This window comes from Gorilla gorilla, chromosome 3 (assembly GCF_029281585.2).
Source record: "Gorilla gorilla gorilla isolate KB3781 chromosome 3, NHGRI_mGorGor1-v2.1_pri, whole genome shotgun sequence".
Taxonomy (NCBI): Eukaryota; Metazoa; Chordata; class Mammalia; order Primates; family Hominidae; genus Gorilla; species Gorilla gorilla.
Window position 1 is genome coordinate 94595290 of NC_073227.2, and position 16365 is coordinate 94611654.

General features: G+C 37.5%; 1 protein-coding gene across 1 annotated transcript in view; it reads left to right on the forward strand.

The window, feature by feature from the left end:
* Positions 1-14014: 14014 nt before the first annotated feature.
* EREG (epiregulin) overlaps positions 14015-16365 on the forward strand; it is a 32392-nt gene continuing 30041 nt past the window's right edge. Inside the window, exon 1 of the mRNA XM_055384129.2 lies at positions 14015-14053. Within this exon, the coding sequence (XP_055240104.2) occupies positions 14015-14053 (39 nt within the window). The remainder of the gene's footprint in view (positions 14054-16365) is intronic.

The following is a 16365-nucleotide window of genomic DNA, read 5'->3' on the forward strand; positions in this document are numbered from 1 at the left end:
ATCCTTTCCTCACTGCTTGTTTTTGTCAGGTTTGTCAAAGATCAGATGGTTGTAGATGTGTGGCATTATTTCTGAGGTCTCTGTTCTGTTCCATTGGTCTATATATCTGTTTTGGTATCAGTACCATGCTGTTTTGGTTACTATAGCCTTGTAGTATAGTTTGAAGTCAGGTAGCATCATGCCTCCAGCTTTGCTCTTTTTGCTTAGGATTGTCTTGGTTATACAGGATCTTTTTTGGTTCCATATGAAATTTAAAGTAGTTTTTTTTCTAATTCCGAGAATTCTAATACTGTGAAGTCAATGGTAGCTTGATGGGGATAGCATTAAATCTATAAATTCCTTTGGGCAATATGTCAATTTTCATGATATTTATTCTTCCTATTCCTGAGGATGGAATATTCTTCCACTTGTTTATGTCCTCTCTTATTTCCTTGAGCAGTTGTTTGTAGTTCTTCTTGAAGAGGTCCTTCACATCCCTTGTAAGTTGTATCTCTAGGTATTTTATTCTCTTTGTAGCAATTATGAATGGGAGTTCACTACACAGGGAGGGGAACATCACACACCAGGGCCTGTCAGGGGGTTGGGGGCTAGGGGAGGGATAGCATTAGAAGAAATACCTAATGTAGATGACAGGTTGATGGGTGCAGTAAACCACCATGGCACGCATATACCTGTGTAACAAGCCTGCATGTTCTGCACATGTATGATTTGATAAATATTTGGTTTCAGCTCCAATATGTAAAGATCTTAGAAGTTATTACTCTTATCCTCACAATAAGAAAAAGCTGAACAAGCTAAAAATAAACAAATTTTCTTAGATGTCTCAGAAAACTGAGGCCACAGGGCAAACTACCACCCCAAAATCCAGCAGATGAGTGAATCTTGAGAGTCACTGCTGAAATATGTTTATCTGAAGCAGTAGCAGCTGAAGTCAAAAACTGGTAGAAAAAAATGGTAAATTGGTAAATTGGGAGGCTGAGCCTGCAGTACTATAAGAATGAGAAACAGACAACTGTTGACAGAAGTCTTGAAGAACACACTTTAATGGGATTTATCTATAGAAAATCCATCAGGTTCTCATGATGAAGATGTGAGAAACAGCCCCTCCTGGCCCTGGCAGGAGGAGGGAAAGCATAGCCTTTGAAGCATGCACAGAGCATTCTCCAAAACAAAGGCCTCCTCTCCACAAGAAATACTTTACCAGAGTCTTATCCCACCTGATGGAAGGATGTTATCCTACTCCAGCTCCCTATAGTCCTCTTTACTCATTAGAAGGAGAAAAAAAGCTAAGAAATACCTGTGAAGTTTGCAGCCTAGGAAAACAGACTTACTAAAAGACATTATGCATAAGATTTTTGACAAAAAGAATTCTGTGAAATATTTAAAGAAGTTTCTTCTGAGCCAGTATTAGTGACCATGGCCCAGGGAATGGTCTTATGAGAAACTGTGTCCAAGGCAATTCAGTTACAGTTTGAGTTTATATATTTTAGGGAGACAGGAATCATAGATAAAATCACAAATCAGCATATGGAAGGTATACATTTGTTCAGCCTAAAGAGGAGGGGTATCTTGAAGTGAGGAGGGGGATTGGGAGGAGCACTTACAGGTCGATGTTAGGTCATTCTTGCATAGCTGTAAAGAAAGATCTGAGACAGGGCAATTTATAAAGAAAAGAGGTTTAATTGGCTCACAACTCTGCAGGCTATACAGGAAGCATGGTTCTACCATCTGCTCAAATTCTGGGGAGGCCTGAAGGAGCTTTTACTCATGACAGAAGATAAATTGGGAGCAGGCATATCACATGGTGAGAATGAGAACAAGAAAGAGTGTCAGGAGAGGTGCCACAGACATTTTGAAAAACAGATATCCTGAGAACTCACCCACTATTGCAAGGACAGCACCAAGCCATGAGGGATCCACCCCCCAGTGACCCAAACACCTCCCACCAGGCCCCACTTCCAACACTGGGGATTACAATTCAACATGTGATTTGGCAGGGATGTATATTCAAACTAAATTATTCTTCCCCTGGCCCTCCAAATCTCATGTCCTTCTCACATTGCAAAAACAATCATGCTTTCCCAATAGTCCCTGAAATTTATTCTTAACTCAATCCAGTGTTAACTCAAAAGTCCAAAGTCTCATCTGAGACAAGGCAATTCCCTTCCACTTCTGAGCCTATGAAATCAAAAACAAGTTATGTACTTCCAAGATGCAATGGGAGTGTAGGCATTGGGTAAACATTCCTGTTCTAAAAGGGAGAAATCAGCCAAAAGAAAGGGGCTACAGGCCCCATGCAAGTTCAAAACCCATCAGTGAAGCTCCAGAATAATCTTTTTTGACCCCATGTCCCACATTCAGGGCACACTGTTGCAAGAGGTGGGCTCCCAAGGCCTTGGGCAGCTCCACCCCCTGTGGCTTTGCATGGTTCAACTCTCATAGCTTCTCTCCCAGGTTGGAGTTGAGTGCCTGTGACTTTTCCAGGCACAGGGTGCAAGCTGCTGGTGGATCTACCATTCTGGGATATGGAGGATGGTAGCTCTCTTCTTATAGCTCCACTAGGCAGTGCCCCAGTAGGGACTCTGTTTGGGGCCTCCAACTCTACATTTCTCTTCTGCATTGCCCTAGTAGAGGTTCTCTGTGAGGGCTCCACCCTGGCAGCAGTCTTCTGCCTGGATGCCCAGGCCTTCTTATGTATCCTCTGAAATCTAGGTGGAGGATGCCATGCCTCCTTTACTCATGCACTTTGTGAACTTACGGGCTTAACCCACATGGATGCCAGTAAGGCTTACAGCTTGTTCCCTCTAGAACAGTAGCCTGATTTAGCTGGACCCCTTTGAACAGAGACTGGAACCAGAGGTGGAGTGTCCATGATGTGAGGAGCAGCTTCCTAAGGTGTTGCAAGGCAGTGGTGCCCTGGGTTAGCCCTGAAAACATTCAGTCCTCCTGGGTCTCTGTTTCAAGGGGCTAGCTACCTCAGAGATCTTTAAAATGCCTTCAAGGGCTTTTACTCATTGTCTTGGACATTATCATTCAATTCTCTTTTAGTTATGCAAATCTTTTTAGCAAGTGGTTGCTCCAAAGCCTCCTTGAATTCCTCTCCCAAAAGAACTTTTTCTTTCTCTGCCACATGATCAGGCCGCACATTTTTCAAACGTTTATGCTCTACTTTCCTTTTAAATTCAACTTCTAACTTCAAGTCATTTCTTTGCTCTTGCATCTTAGCATAGGTTGTTAGAAGCAGCCAGGTTACATCTTAAATATGTTACTGCTTAGAAAGTTCTTCCTCCAGGCTGGGCACAGTAGCTCATGCCTGTAATCCCAGCACTTTGGGAGGCTGAGGCTGGCAGATTACAAAGTCAGGAGTTCAAGACCAGCCTGGCTAACATGTGAAACCCTGTCTTTATCAAAAATACAAAAAATTAGCTGGGCGTGGTGGTGGGCACCTGTATTCCCAGCTACTCGGGAGGCTGAGGCAAGAGAATTACTTGAACCGAGGAGGTGGAGGTTGCAGTGAGCCAAGATCGCACTATTGCACTCCAGCCTGGGCAACAACAGCAAGACTCCATCTCAAAAAAAAAAAAAAAAAAAAGAAAGGTCTTCCTCCAAATACCCTAGGTCATGTCTCTCAAGTTCAGACTTTCACAGATCCATAGGACATGAACAGAATGTAGCCAAGTTATTTGCTAGGGCATAACAAGGGTGAACTTTGCTTCAGTTTCTAATAAGTTCTTAATTTCCATCTCATACCTCATCAGCATGGACCTCATTGTCCATATCACTATTAGCATTTTGGTCACAACAATCTAACCAGTCTCTGAGAAGTTCCAAACTTTCCCTCATCTTCCTCTCTTCTTCTGAGCCCTCCAAACTCTTCCAATCTCTGTGTGTTACCCAGTTCCACAGCTGCTTCCACATTTTCAGGTATCTTTATAGCAATACCCCCACTCCTTGGTACCAGTTTTCTATGTTAGGCCATTCTTGCCTTGCTATAAAGGAATATCTGAGACTGGGTAATTTATGAAGAAAATAATTTTAACTGGCTCACAACTCTGCAGGCTGTACAGAAAGCATGGTGCCAACATCTGCTTAGCTTCTGAGAAGGCCTCAGGGAAGTTTGACTTATAGTGGAAGGCAAACCAGCAGCAGTCACATTACATGGCAGGAATGGGAATGAGAGAGTGGGGTAGGAGGTATCACACATTTTTTTTAAAAAAACATATCTCCTGAGAACTCATTCTCTATTGTGTGCGCAGCACTAAGCCATGAGGGATCTGCCCCTATGACCAAAACAATTCTTACCAGGTCCCATCTCCAACCCTGGGGATGACAATTCAGCATGAGATTTGTCAGGAACATTTATTTAAACTATATCAAGGTCATAAGTGGATTCAAATATTTTCTGATCGGCAATTGGTTGAAAGAGTTAAATTTTGTCTAAGGACTTGGAGTAGAAAGAAATGCTTGAGTAAGATAAGGGGGCTTGTGGAGACCGAGGTTCTTGCTGTGAGATGAAACCTAATAGGTAGCAGTCTTCAGAGATAATAGATAGCAAATATCTCCTTTTGGACATTAAAAGATGTGAGACTCAACTTATCTCTCCTAGATCAGAGAAAGAACTGGCTGCATTAATGGAGATTCTCTACTGATGCAAATTTTCCCCATAAAAGATTGCTTTGCAGGGCTATTTCAAAATATGTAAAAAATATATTTTAGGATAAAATATTTTTATTTCCTTCAGGGTTTGCTGTCTTTCATGTGATGCTATACCTGAGTCAGGTTAGAATTTGATATCTTATTGCCACAAAGATTCTGTCAATCTTATGATCTCTGTTTTAATGTTAATGCTGGTCAGTTGTGCCTAAACTCCCAAAGGGATGGGGTTTAATGAGGCACTTCTGACCTCCCTTCCCAACATGGCCAGGAATTTAGTTTTTCAGTTTTCTCTGGGATCCCCTAGGCCCACAGAGGATCTCTTTAGTGGGTTGGGGTGGCTTAAAATTTTATTTTTTGTTTTACAGATTATAGGGCATTCCCCTTTTTATATCCCTCACCGGTACATCAGTGGTTCTCCAGTATGGTAACAGTGGAATACAGCTAAAAGAGCAGCTGGAAGGTGTACAGACTGTCTCCACGGAGGAGTACTTAGGAAAGTCCAAAGTAATGATGAGAAACAAAAATGCAAAACAAACAAACAACCCCCCCAGAAAAAAACTCTAGAGGAATTTAAAAGCCTATATACCCAACTTTCTGTTACCTGATATATCATGCCCCCCTACTTTCAACAAAAAAATTACAAGGCATGCCTACAGGCAAGAAAGAGCACTATATGAAGAGATAAAACAAGCATCAGAACTCAGATATGACAAAGATATTGGAATTATGAGATAAGGAATTAAAAATAACTGATTATTATGTTAAAGATTCTAATAGAAAAAGCAGACAATATGAAAGACTTGATGGTTAGCATAAACATAGAGATGGAAACTCTAAGAAATATCTAAAAGGAAACACTAGAAACCATAATACTATAACAGAGTTGAAGATTACTTTTGATGGGCTCCAAGAGTAGACAGGACATAAGTCAGGACAAGTGATAAGCAAATCAGTGGACTTGAAGATAAATCAATAGAAACTGCTCAAAACTGAAATTCAATGAAAAAAATAGAATACACAAAAACAGAACAAAACATCCAAGCATATGGAAAAATTTCAAAAGTGTAGCATTTACATAATGGGAATATTATAAGGAAAGGAAAGAGAAAACAGGGCAGAAGGAGTATTTAAAGTAATAGTGGTTAAGAATTTTCCCAAATTTATGACAGACAACAAAATTCAGATTCAGGAAGCTCAGAGAATACAAAGCAAGGTAAATAACAAAACAAACTAGGACTAGGCATATCATATTCAAACTGCAGATAACCAAAGACAAAAGAAGAATATTGAAATAAACTAGAGCAGAACATTCCCATAGAGAGCTAAGAATAAGAACTGTAATAAACTTCCAATCAGAAACCATGCAAACAATAACAAAGTGAAGGGACATAATTAAAAGAAAGAAAGACAGAAAACAACCACCTAGAATCCAATATGCAGCGGCATCACCCTTCACATGTGAAGAAGAAATAAAGACTTTCTGAGACAAAAACTGGTGGAAGTCATTACCAGCAGACTTGCACCGTGAGAAATGTTAAAGATAGCTCTTTAGGGAGAATAAAAATAAAACTTGAATCTACATAAAGAAGGAAGAACATCAAAGAAAGTATGTGTGAAGGTAAATAAAACCTTTCATTTTTGATCTGGAAGATAACTGATACATAATGATAAAGGGGTTAATTCTAAGAAGATAGAGCAATCCTAAGTTTGTATACACCTAGTAACATAGAGACAAGCAATGCGAGGCAAAATTGGTAGATGTGAAAGGAGAAACCGACAAAGTGCCATAATATTTGGAGACTTTAACACCCCTTATTCAGTAGTTAATAAATCAAGCAGGCAGACAATCAGTAAGGATATAAATGACCTGAAGACCACTGTCAATCAATATGATCTAATTGACATTTATAGAATATGTCCAACAACAGCAAAAATCACGTTCTTTTGAAGCTCACATGGAACATTCATCAAGATAGTGTACATTCTGGCCCTTATAACACACCTCAACACAACCTCAAGTTTAAAAGAATAACAATTATACAATAAGATTTTAGAGCACTCAAAATCAATATTGGAATTAAACTTGAAGTCAACAACAGAAAGATAGCTGGAAAATTCCCAACTATTTTGTAATGAAACAACACCCTTCTAAATACTACATGAGTTAAGGAAGTCACAAGTGAAATGTAAACACATTTTAAACTAAATGAAAATAAAAATACAACTTACCAAAATTTGCAGGATACAGACAAAGCAGTGTCAATGCAAAGCTGGGAAGTTCTGCTGGTTTTAGGTGGGTTTCCCCATGAGTCTGGGATTTGGCTGGAGATAGGCTAATCTAGACTGGTTTTATCTGGGGGCTTAGCTCTGCTCTACAGGACTCGCTCCTTCCCCTGAGACCTGTGACTATCCCAGGCATTAATTTTGCCAGTGCTGTCAAAGGTGCGAGAAAGCAAGCCCATCCATGCAAGTACTTCTCAAGCCTCTTGCTTGCATCATATCTGCCTACATCCCATTGGCTCAAGCAAATCATATGGCCAAAACCATAATCAAGAGGTAGGGAAGTACCTTCCACACATGGATGGAAGTGGGGCTAAAAGGGTGAATGTCTCAGAATAATAATCTGTTACAATAATATTGCCAACTTCAAATGGTTATTGTAAGTGTTGAATTAGGATATTAAGTTATGTATTTATGTAAATTCAGCATAGTAGTTGGCACATAGTAAAAGCACCATCATTTTTAGCCATTTCTATTACTTTATTAGCCTCTGGAAATAAAACACACATAATTCTTGTCCTCATAGTGCTTATTAGTAAAACAGATATTGCATGTGTAAAGATAAGAAATGCCAGATGTTGTGGGCAATATTTGGGAACTTTCTGCAGAATGAAGACTGATCTTGCATACATGCCTAAAAGTACTGGCAATTCAAGTTCAAGCCTAAGTAAAATTACAAATATTCCAAATTAAAATCTTTAGAAATGACAATAAAAAGTCAAATTTTAGTATTAAACTCTTGAATATCATGAGTTTACTGTATTGCATCAGTCTTTAATCCAATCTTGGTCATTTTAAAAACAGTAAAAACCTTGTATGATTCATAGTTTCCAAGTTCAAAATGGCTAAACTTTACTGAACTGTTACCATGGGCCAGGCACAGTTTTAAATATTTTGTGCCTATTTAAGACCCACAACATTTTAGGAGATAGTGATCCTATTATTTCTGCTATACAAGGGAAGAAAATCAGGCACAGAAATATTAAATGACTTGCCCAAAGTCACACAACTAGTAAATGGGGTAGTCAGGATTTGAACCTAGCTGGCACCAAGTTCATGTCTTTAGTTCCCACCCCCTTCAATGATTTCCCATATATCATTCCACTTAACATCACTTCGCTCATTCATTTAAAGAATATTAATAGAGTACAATAATGTTCCGTGTACAGAGCCAGGCACTGGAGAATATGCAAAAAAGTACAAGACATAGGGCATGGTCTGCCATCCAGAAAAGGAAAGAATTTAAAAAGTGTTCCTCAGGCCATTCTAGCATGGCCTAGAGAAATCCATCTTCCCTCCCCAAGTCTTTATTTAATCTAGAAGAGAGAAGAGTCTTTTGGGAAACTCCACACACCAGAAATCTCCAGGTTATCAGTAGGATCCCAGGTACAACAGACCTCCATAGATGGGCTTGCTTTCTTGTGCCTTTGATCTATATTTCCCTTGAAAAAAAATTCTTGATTGTTTTCTTTCATATGGTTTTAAAAACAAGGAGAAATCCCTTTTTCCTCAACAGCATTATATTCTGTTGTCATATGACAAAGAAACTGTGCCCCTACATCCTCAGTTTTCTATAGAACCAGACACTACAGCTTTTCAATTTGTTTACTCATCATTCTGGCCTTTTCTGTTCATCCTCTGGCTAGGAAACATTCTGAGTTGTTTGCCTTTCATGCACCCCGTATCCTCTCAGCCCCAACTAGTGATGCTCACTTCAAGCTAATACTGCCCAACCATCCTCCCATTTGGATGACCCTCCTCCCTATCTGATAGACGATTTAGGTTAGGAAAAATGTTATTTTTGGCTCTGCAGGCCTCTGAGAGTGGAGGCCAATTGTCAGCCTCAAATAGTCTACTTGTTTGGACTTCTCAGCCAGCTCCTGTAATTCTCATGCAAATGATCCTCAAATCCTGGACCTAATGCTTCCTCACCAGAGCATGGGTTACTGTGAGATGAAGTGTCTGCATGTGTTCTCTACTTTTGGAGTCCCGTTTAAGCTAAGGAGATGTGACTTTCTTGGAGGAGGGGGTTTATAAAGTTGGCCTGTGATATGGCTTTAAACTAAGAGGCTTATTAACCCAACATAGTTTGATGCTGTGTAGTCAAAAGTTAAAGCCAAACTGGGATCAAGCAGAAACTAAGCTAAAAGTGAGTTGAAGAGTGCTGAGAGTCTGAGGGGTGAGACAGTCTCCAAAGGAGGAGGAAGAGCCACAAGGGGATTGGTGACTAGAGGACTGAATTGATGGAGAACAGTGTGTAATATTCAGACCACGATCAGTGAGAAAACCTGGTGCTTGGGCAGTAGTTAGGAGGTCAACTCTATGGCAGAAGTAGACCAGTCTTGCGATGTAAATGGAGCACCAGAAAGGCCAGGGATTTGAAATCTAATAATCCTAGTTTCAAATCCCAGCTTCATCACTGCCTGATATTGAATGTGTTATTTAACTTTCAGTTTTTCATTAATAAATTGGAGATTATTATACCAAGTCCATGAATCGTTTTGAAGATTAAAAGAAGGAACATGTCTAATGTACCTAGCTTAATTTTTCACACAATCTGAACATTCAATAAATACAAATTTTCTCTTTCTTTGCTTCCTAGTCTTCTACCCCTCCCCTAACTGCACCATAATCTTGATTCATCTTTATAAACTGGTTTTGTTTACCTGTCTTAAACTGAGCGATTTTAGGAAGTTCTGATAACCGTTTTCAATTCTTTCTAATTAGTTTAAAACTGTGGAATGCTACCTTTGTGCTTGAAATATCACACATTTCTCTAGGAACAATCTGTTCCCATTCTGACGAACTGATAAAGTCTAATTTTCCTTTCGACTAAAGTGAAATCTTCTTTATCCAAAAAGCCATGAAGAGTAAAGCAATAAATAAAGTATCTTGGCCTTAAGAAGGTAAAATTTATTCCCTTACCAGAAACAAAACAATGAGCACTCAAAACTTAGCATTAAATTCTGAGCAAAACTTAACATTGAATTCATGATTAAAATACAAGCAAATTATTTAAACAAATTCACACAAGCCTGTAATATTAATTCCAAAATTAATGATGCTATATTTAAAAAATGTAAGGGAAATTGCATTATTAGAAACTCTAAGGGCCCAGACAAGTTTTACTGTACTTATACCTAGAGTATTCCTTGAAATGAAAAAATCATATGAGAAATCTTTTTTTACAGTAATTTTAGATGTAGTAGTTTTTGTCGTAGAGGATTTAACCTATAAGTTAGGGAAATTATAATGTACAGAGGTAACTGTCAAACTTTTTAAACCAATAATATGTTTCTTGAAATGAAATGTTATGTGGAAGACCTATATACATAATAAAAAATAGCAATAGTGAGAGTGAGAACCTGGAATTTATCTTCTTCAGAAACACATATTCTCTCTCCAATGTCTGACCCCTACAGAGACTCTTAGCCCCCAGCTCCCTCAGAAAGCTCCTAAGGCTTCAGGATCCACAAGATAGTCACTGTTCTAAAGCACCATCAAACCACTTTTTTTCTAAATTGCTTATTGTAACCAATTAATGTGTCATTAAATAAATTTTAATAAATCTCAGCTATATTTTAGCTTTCAAATGAAATTTAAAAAGATTAAAGTGGCTTCTCAACAATTTCTTTTTAAATATTTATTTCAGATATAAGTGAATATATATTCCTGGGTATGTTGCATCATAATTTAAAAAGGATTTTAGGTCTAGAAGACCACATACTACTTCATGAGGTTGAGAAAACCTCATGAAAATGGTAACATTTTGGTAAGGTGATTTTTAAATGACAAACTTCAAACTCTAATAAAATATAATGAAGGCGTATTTAGAAGAAAAGTTATAACTAAACACATGTATAGACCAATCAATGAAGAAGTTGGAAGCAAGAATTTTGTTAGCAATAAAAAAAGTAGCTGGATATTTTTAGCAGTTTATTTATTTATAACATTATAAGTTTCATGCTATTTTTGTATCTATCTAAAAAGTGCTTTGGTTTCAAACCTAAGATTATTGAATAACTTGGCCTGTCTCTTACACTCTAAGTCCTTTATAGAGAAACATATGTGAAAATATTTCAAATGCTTTAAGTGCAAAAAGTGGGCATAGCAAATAACTTAGTAAATCCATGGAATTGGGTGATGTGTCTTCTCCTCATAACACTGCAGATGTATTTGTCTTTTAGGTTCCAGCATCATTCCTGTATTAATTTTCAAATAAACATCCAAAAGAGATCAGTTTCTTTTTATGTGGTGCACAAAGATATTGTGTTGGTTAGACTCCAATTGCTGAGTTGCCAATAGGAGTCCGTTGGCTCCTTAAGCTACACAGTATTTTTTTCAAAATGATGCATCTCATATCTGACCAGCTTTTCTTAACATGATTCGAGATGTCATAAAGTCTTCAAAAAGCAGCATATTCTGAAGATTTCTTAAAGTATTTCATCTGCTCAACAGGCTCCACCAAACCCATTATATGACATTGTGACTTGTGAGTGATACTGATCAATGTTGAGAAGTAATCTTATGTGGACTGGTTAATGGGCAACCCTTCCTTACCATTGGCCCTAAATTTGAATCATAGGTGTCTAACAAAACTGGTCTGGGAGCTAGTTGAGATAACATACACATCATTAATGTAACAGGAATCATAGTTGCAATAATTATTAATATTGTAGTGTTTGATTACTATCAGATATAGAATGACCTAGTTCCAATGTAATTTTCACCTCTTCCTATAACCTGTAAAACCAAATAAAATGACTGAGGTGCATTCCAATCAATTTAGAAGGTTTTCTTTTTCCTTTTTGCCAAGGTTGAGGATATGCCCCGGATAAAGAAACACAAGCCAGAGTAGAATCTGTAGCCTGCACTTTCTTCAAAGAGGATTTTGAGGGCTTTGATATTTAAAGGGGAAAAAGTGGGCAGGAGGGGAAAGGGGAAAGAAAAAAAAGATGGAGGGTATGATCACATTGCTATGACAGTTTGATTAGCCTCACTGAATCCACATGTTGCACGTAAAGAGAAGGGGTGGAGGAAACAATTATATATTTATCTCGTGCTCAGTACACCTGCAATTTACATAAATCAACATCGAGTAGAGGAAGAAGTCAAGTATACATTTGGCTCAGGATGGGCAGGGTGCGGGGGACAATTTCTGGTTTTTCTTGTTCTGTACCCTGAAGATAAGCAGTTTATATATGAATACATAGTCAGGGTGAGGGAGGCCACCGCAAAGACATGTGGCATTCTACATGTATATCTATCAGTTAAGCAACAAAAGGAAAGGCAGTTTTGTGTGTTTGTGTGTGTGTGTGTGTGATTCAGCTTCCACACTTAACTTTTCTCTTTTGGCATAGTGAATTTGGGGTCTGGAGATTTATTTTCCTTTTACAAATCTATCAAATGGAATTCAGCTTTGGTAATCAAAAAATTCATTCAACAACCATATATTTACGGTCTACTACATGCAAAACAAATACACTAGAGACAGCAGGGTATCCAAACACAAGGAAGGCGTCATTGTGGCTTCAAGAATATTCAAACCTGGCATTGAGGAGGACACAACTTTTAAATCAGCACTAGGAAGAGCAATAGCTAGTACTTATTGAGTAACTTATATGTGCCAGGCAATGTTCTAAAATTTTTTACTTTAGTACTTTCATTTTCACAACTGTCTTATCATCTCATTTTATATATGAGAAACTTGCTCAATATCACACAATTACTTAGCAGTGGAGCCTGTATTCAAAGGCGGACATCTAAGAGCCTTCACCTACTTCTAGTGTGCCATGCAGCCTTTCTGATACAAAACAAATGATATATGTAAAACATTATGGGGATTTTTAAAGATGTAAAAATACACACCCAACTGCAAAATCATGACTTCTTAAATGGGATGGTTTTGCAAATAAAAGTTGAACTATAATTGAGATTTTAACATCTAAACACAGGGATGATGGTAACCAGTTTAGAATGAGAAGGGGAACAAAATCTGGAAGTCAACAGTTAGAGTGGAGAAAATGTTTTTGCTATGATTTTTAGAAAGTCAGTTATAACCTGTCTTTTGAGATATTTAACAATGAAGAAAAGGTGAAACTGTTAAAGGTTATGATAAAGTGGAGGACTTTGTGAGGGCTCAGGGAAGATGGGACTTAAGTATGGTGAGAAAGAAAAGAAAGTAGTAGAATAAGAGACTGGTAAAGATTTAAGGGAGAATAATAACCAGACAAGACTCAGAAGGAGGTAAGAAGCAAGTCAATAAAGAATACATGAAGAGGGGCCAGGAAGAAGGAGTCTTCTTTTTAAGAAATGGCAATGAAGAACAATGTGGTAAATGAGTTAATATAAAAAGTCAGAGGATATAGAAAAAAGCTACTATATTTAACAACATCTTAAGTTCTGATTTAAGAACAAAAAGTACTCATAAAAGATATTTCTCAGCTTACTTTCTTTACATGGTACTTAAATAATGCCTCCAAAATTACTCTTTATTTATTTATTTTTTTGAGACGGAGTTTCACTCTTGTTGCCCAGGCTGGAGTGTAATGGTGCGATCTTGGCTCACCACAACCTCCGCCTCCCAGGTTCAAGCGATTCTTCTGCCTCAGCCTCTCGAGTAGCTGGGATTACAGGCATGTGTCACCATGCCTACCTAATTCTGTATTTTTTTAAATAGAGACGGGGGTTTCTTCATGTTGGTCAGGCTAGTCTCAAACTCCCAACCTCAGGTGATCTGCCTGCCTCAGCCTCCCAAAGTGCTGGGATCACTGCGTGAGCCACTGTGCCTGGCCTGTTTTTTATTTATATATTTATTTTATGGCACAAAATGGTCAGTGAGGTCAATAGACATTTACCAATTAATTTATTTACCAAATATTTACTGAGCATGTATTGTGTGTCAGATACCATGTTAAGTACCAAGAATATAAAATAAATAAAAAAGAGAATTATCTCTTTCTTCTAGAGCTTTCCTTTTAATGGGAGAAGCAAAGAAACAGATATATGAAGAAGTGATAAGTTTTATGATAGAATAAGTCCAAAATGTAATGCAAGGTTATCACTCCAGTAACCTAACATGGTCCAGGAAGATCAGGGAAGACTTCTGAAGGAAGTGGTATTTAAGTAGAGACTAATTTGAGAAGTGACCAGGACAAGAAATAAGCAAAAGTACCAATTAACTTGATCTCAAGTGTCATATAAAATATTTTTAATTCAAAAGTCACAAAAGTGGAAATGTGATATAACCCCAAGGCTTCAACCCTCAAATTTACCCTCTAACATAAAAAAAAAATTCCTACCTTGTTGTTGTACTATTGAGTTTGATTTAGTTTTTTCCTTCTAAATATATTTTATTGACCTGTGATTTTGGAGGGTCAGGGTTTCTCAGAGCTTCCAGAGACCTTGGTACAGCAGATATGTTAATAAAGAGCAGAAAGTTTCATCTTTGAGTGCTCTAATGTTCACGAGACTGGCATTACAGGTAGCTATAAAGAGAAGGGTAGCTATAAATGAACAACCATTTGTTTTGGAGACCCACGGTACATGGGATATATGTTTTCCAAGTCCAAAGACACACCTTGTCATCTAGGTAGGACACAGATGGCCTCTAGGGAATTGGCTCAAACTTTACATAAAACTTAGATATTCTGTTAGTGAGATTTGGAGTTTCATTTAACTTCATTTTTTTCATATACTCTTAAGAACACAGTTGCACTGAGTCAGAAAGAACAGATCTAAAGTATTATTTCTTCTGGTACAAAGGTGGAAAGTTAACTGGATGTTATATGTAAGTGTGTTTTGGAAGATATCTTTAGAGGAAGGAAAATTAATGGTGTTTCAGGAAGTTTGTGGGGTTGATTGGTGAGATGACAAGCGTTTTGAGGGATTCTGAGGGTGGATTTATAGTCTGAGAGAGACACAGTCACTTGAAAGTAGAGTCTAGAAGCCTTAAGAATGATTTTCTTTCATTTCATCATTTTTCTGATATGCCATTCTGAGGTTCAAATCAGTTCAAGTTCCATAGCACCATGTTAACACTGAGCACGTTGACTCATATTTGTTTCTCAGTCTCAGCTTTTAGCCCTCACTGAAGATAAAAGTTTTTCCCCCAAAACTGAGGTAGATTGGAAAGGAAAAAGAAGAGAGACCAGTAACTTTAAATAAGGATTGAATGTAATATTAAGTATAGAATCTTAGAGAATCACTTTGTTCCTAATCTCATTATTGCAATGTGCAAGAATACTTTTCTTAAGTAGAAATAATGTTTACAATTGCTATGTAGTATTAGAGAAAATTATTTTTGATGTTTCTTTCAAATTAAATAGAAAAATGTAAGTATGCATGTCATAGTAAGATTTACCATAAGTAGCTTTTCTATCCTATTCATTTGAATATATCATAGGTTAGACAAAGGCCCACATGGAAAAATGATTTATCTCTACTACCTGAGTTTTACACTTACACTTTGACAACTTACAAGAGGCCCAGGTCGTAAATGTCCTCATTCTGAAGCTCACTCATATCCATCCTCACTTATGGATTATTTGGAATTAGAAGAAATACATGATTTTATACATCTGTAATTTGACTTATATCCGCTCTATGCTTCTGAACTTTCTCCTGAAAGGTTACCGGTGATCTCATTACTGCCACATCTTTTCCTCCATTCCTATTATTTTGACGTCATTGTTCCACCTGCTATTGGTGCCTATGCTTCCTCTTGGGAACACCCACCTCCTTCTTCTTTGAGAATCCAGCGCTATCATGACTACTCTTACCATTTTTAACTCTTTTGTATCTCCTGGCCCTAAACAAATATCTGATGTGTATTATTGTCAATCATTATATCTTATAGTTTTGTCTCACTCTTTCATTAAACATAATCTTATTTGAGTCCCATGAAGGACAGAAGCAACTATCTGCAAGGTGTAGAGATGAGGCTAATATAGTTTCAGTGTCATAAGGCCAAGGGAATCAGAAATGGTGAGAGACAGGATTCAAACCTAGGACTTCTGACTTAATTTGGTGTCTTTTTGGCTTGACTGATTATTTTCTTTTCTGGTATTTAGAATATTCAATTTATATACTTTTCTCCCATCAGAAAAATTGAAACTTTCTTTATGAATGTGGTTTGGGTCATACAACAAGATTGACTTCTTAATCCTCAGCAGGATCTGGATTTTCTAGCTCCTAAATCCTCATATTGTGTTCTGTGGAGTTCATGATTCATATGTTTTAAGCAAAGGGAGGAACATAAAAAAAGGAAAAAAAAAAAGCCTAAGCAAAAATCTTAGGAGAGATGAAGTCAAGATTTTAGAAAACCGGAGAAACCTGTTTATAAGATGTATAATTTTTCCATATCCTGAGGACATTATCTGTGCTATCACTCTAGAATATTTTAGCCAATACCTTTGCATACTTGCCTAA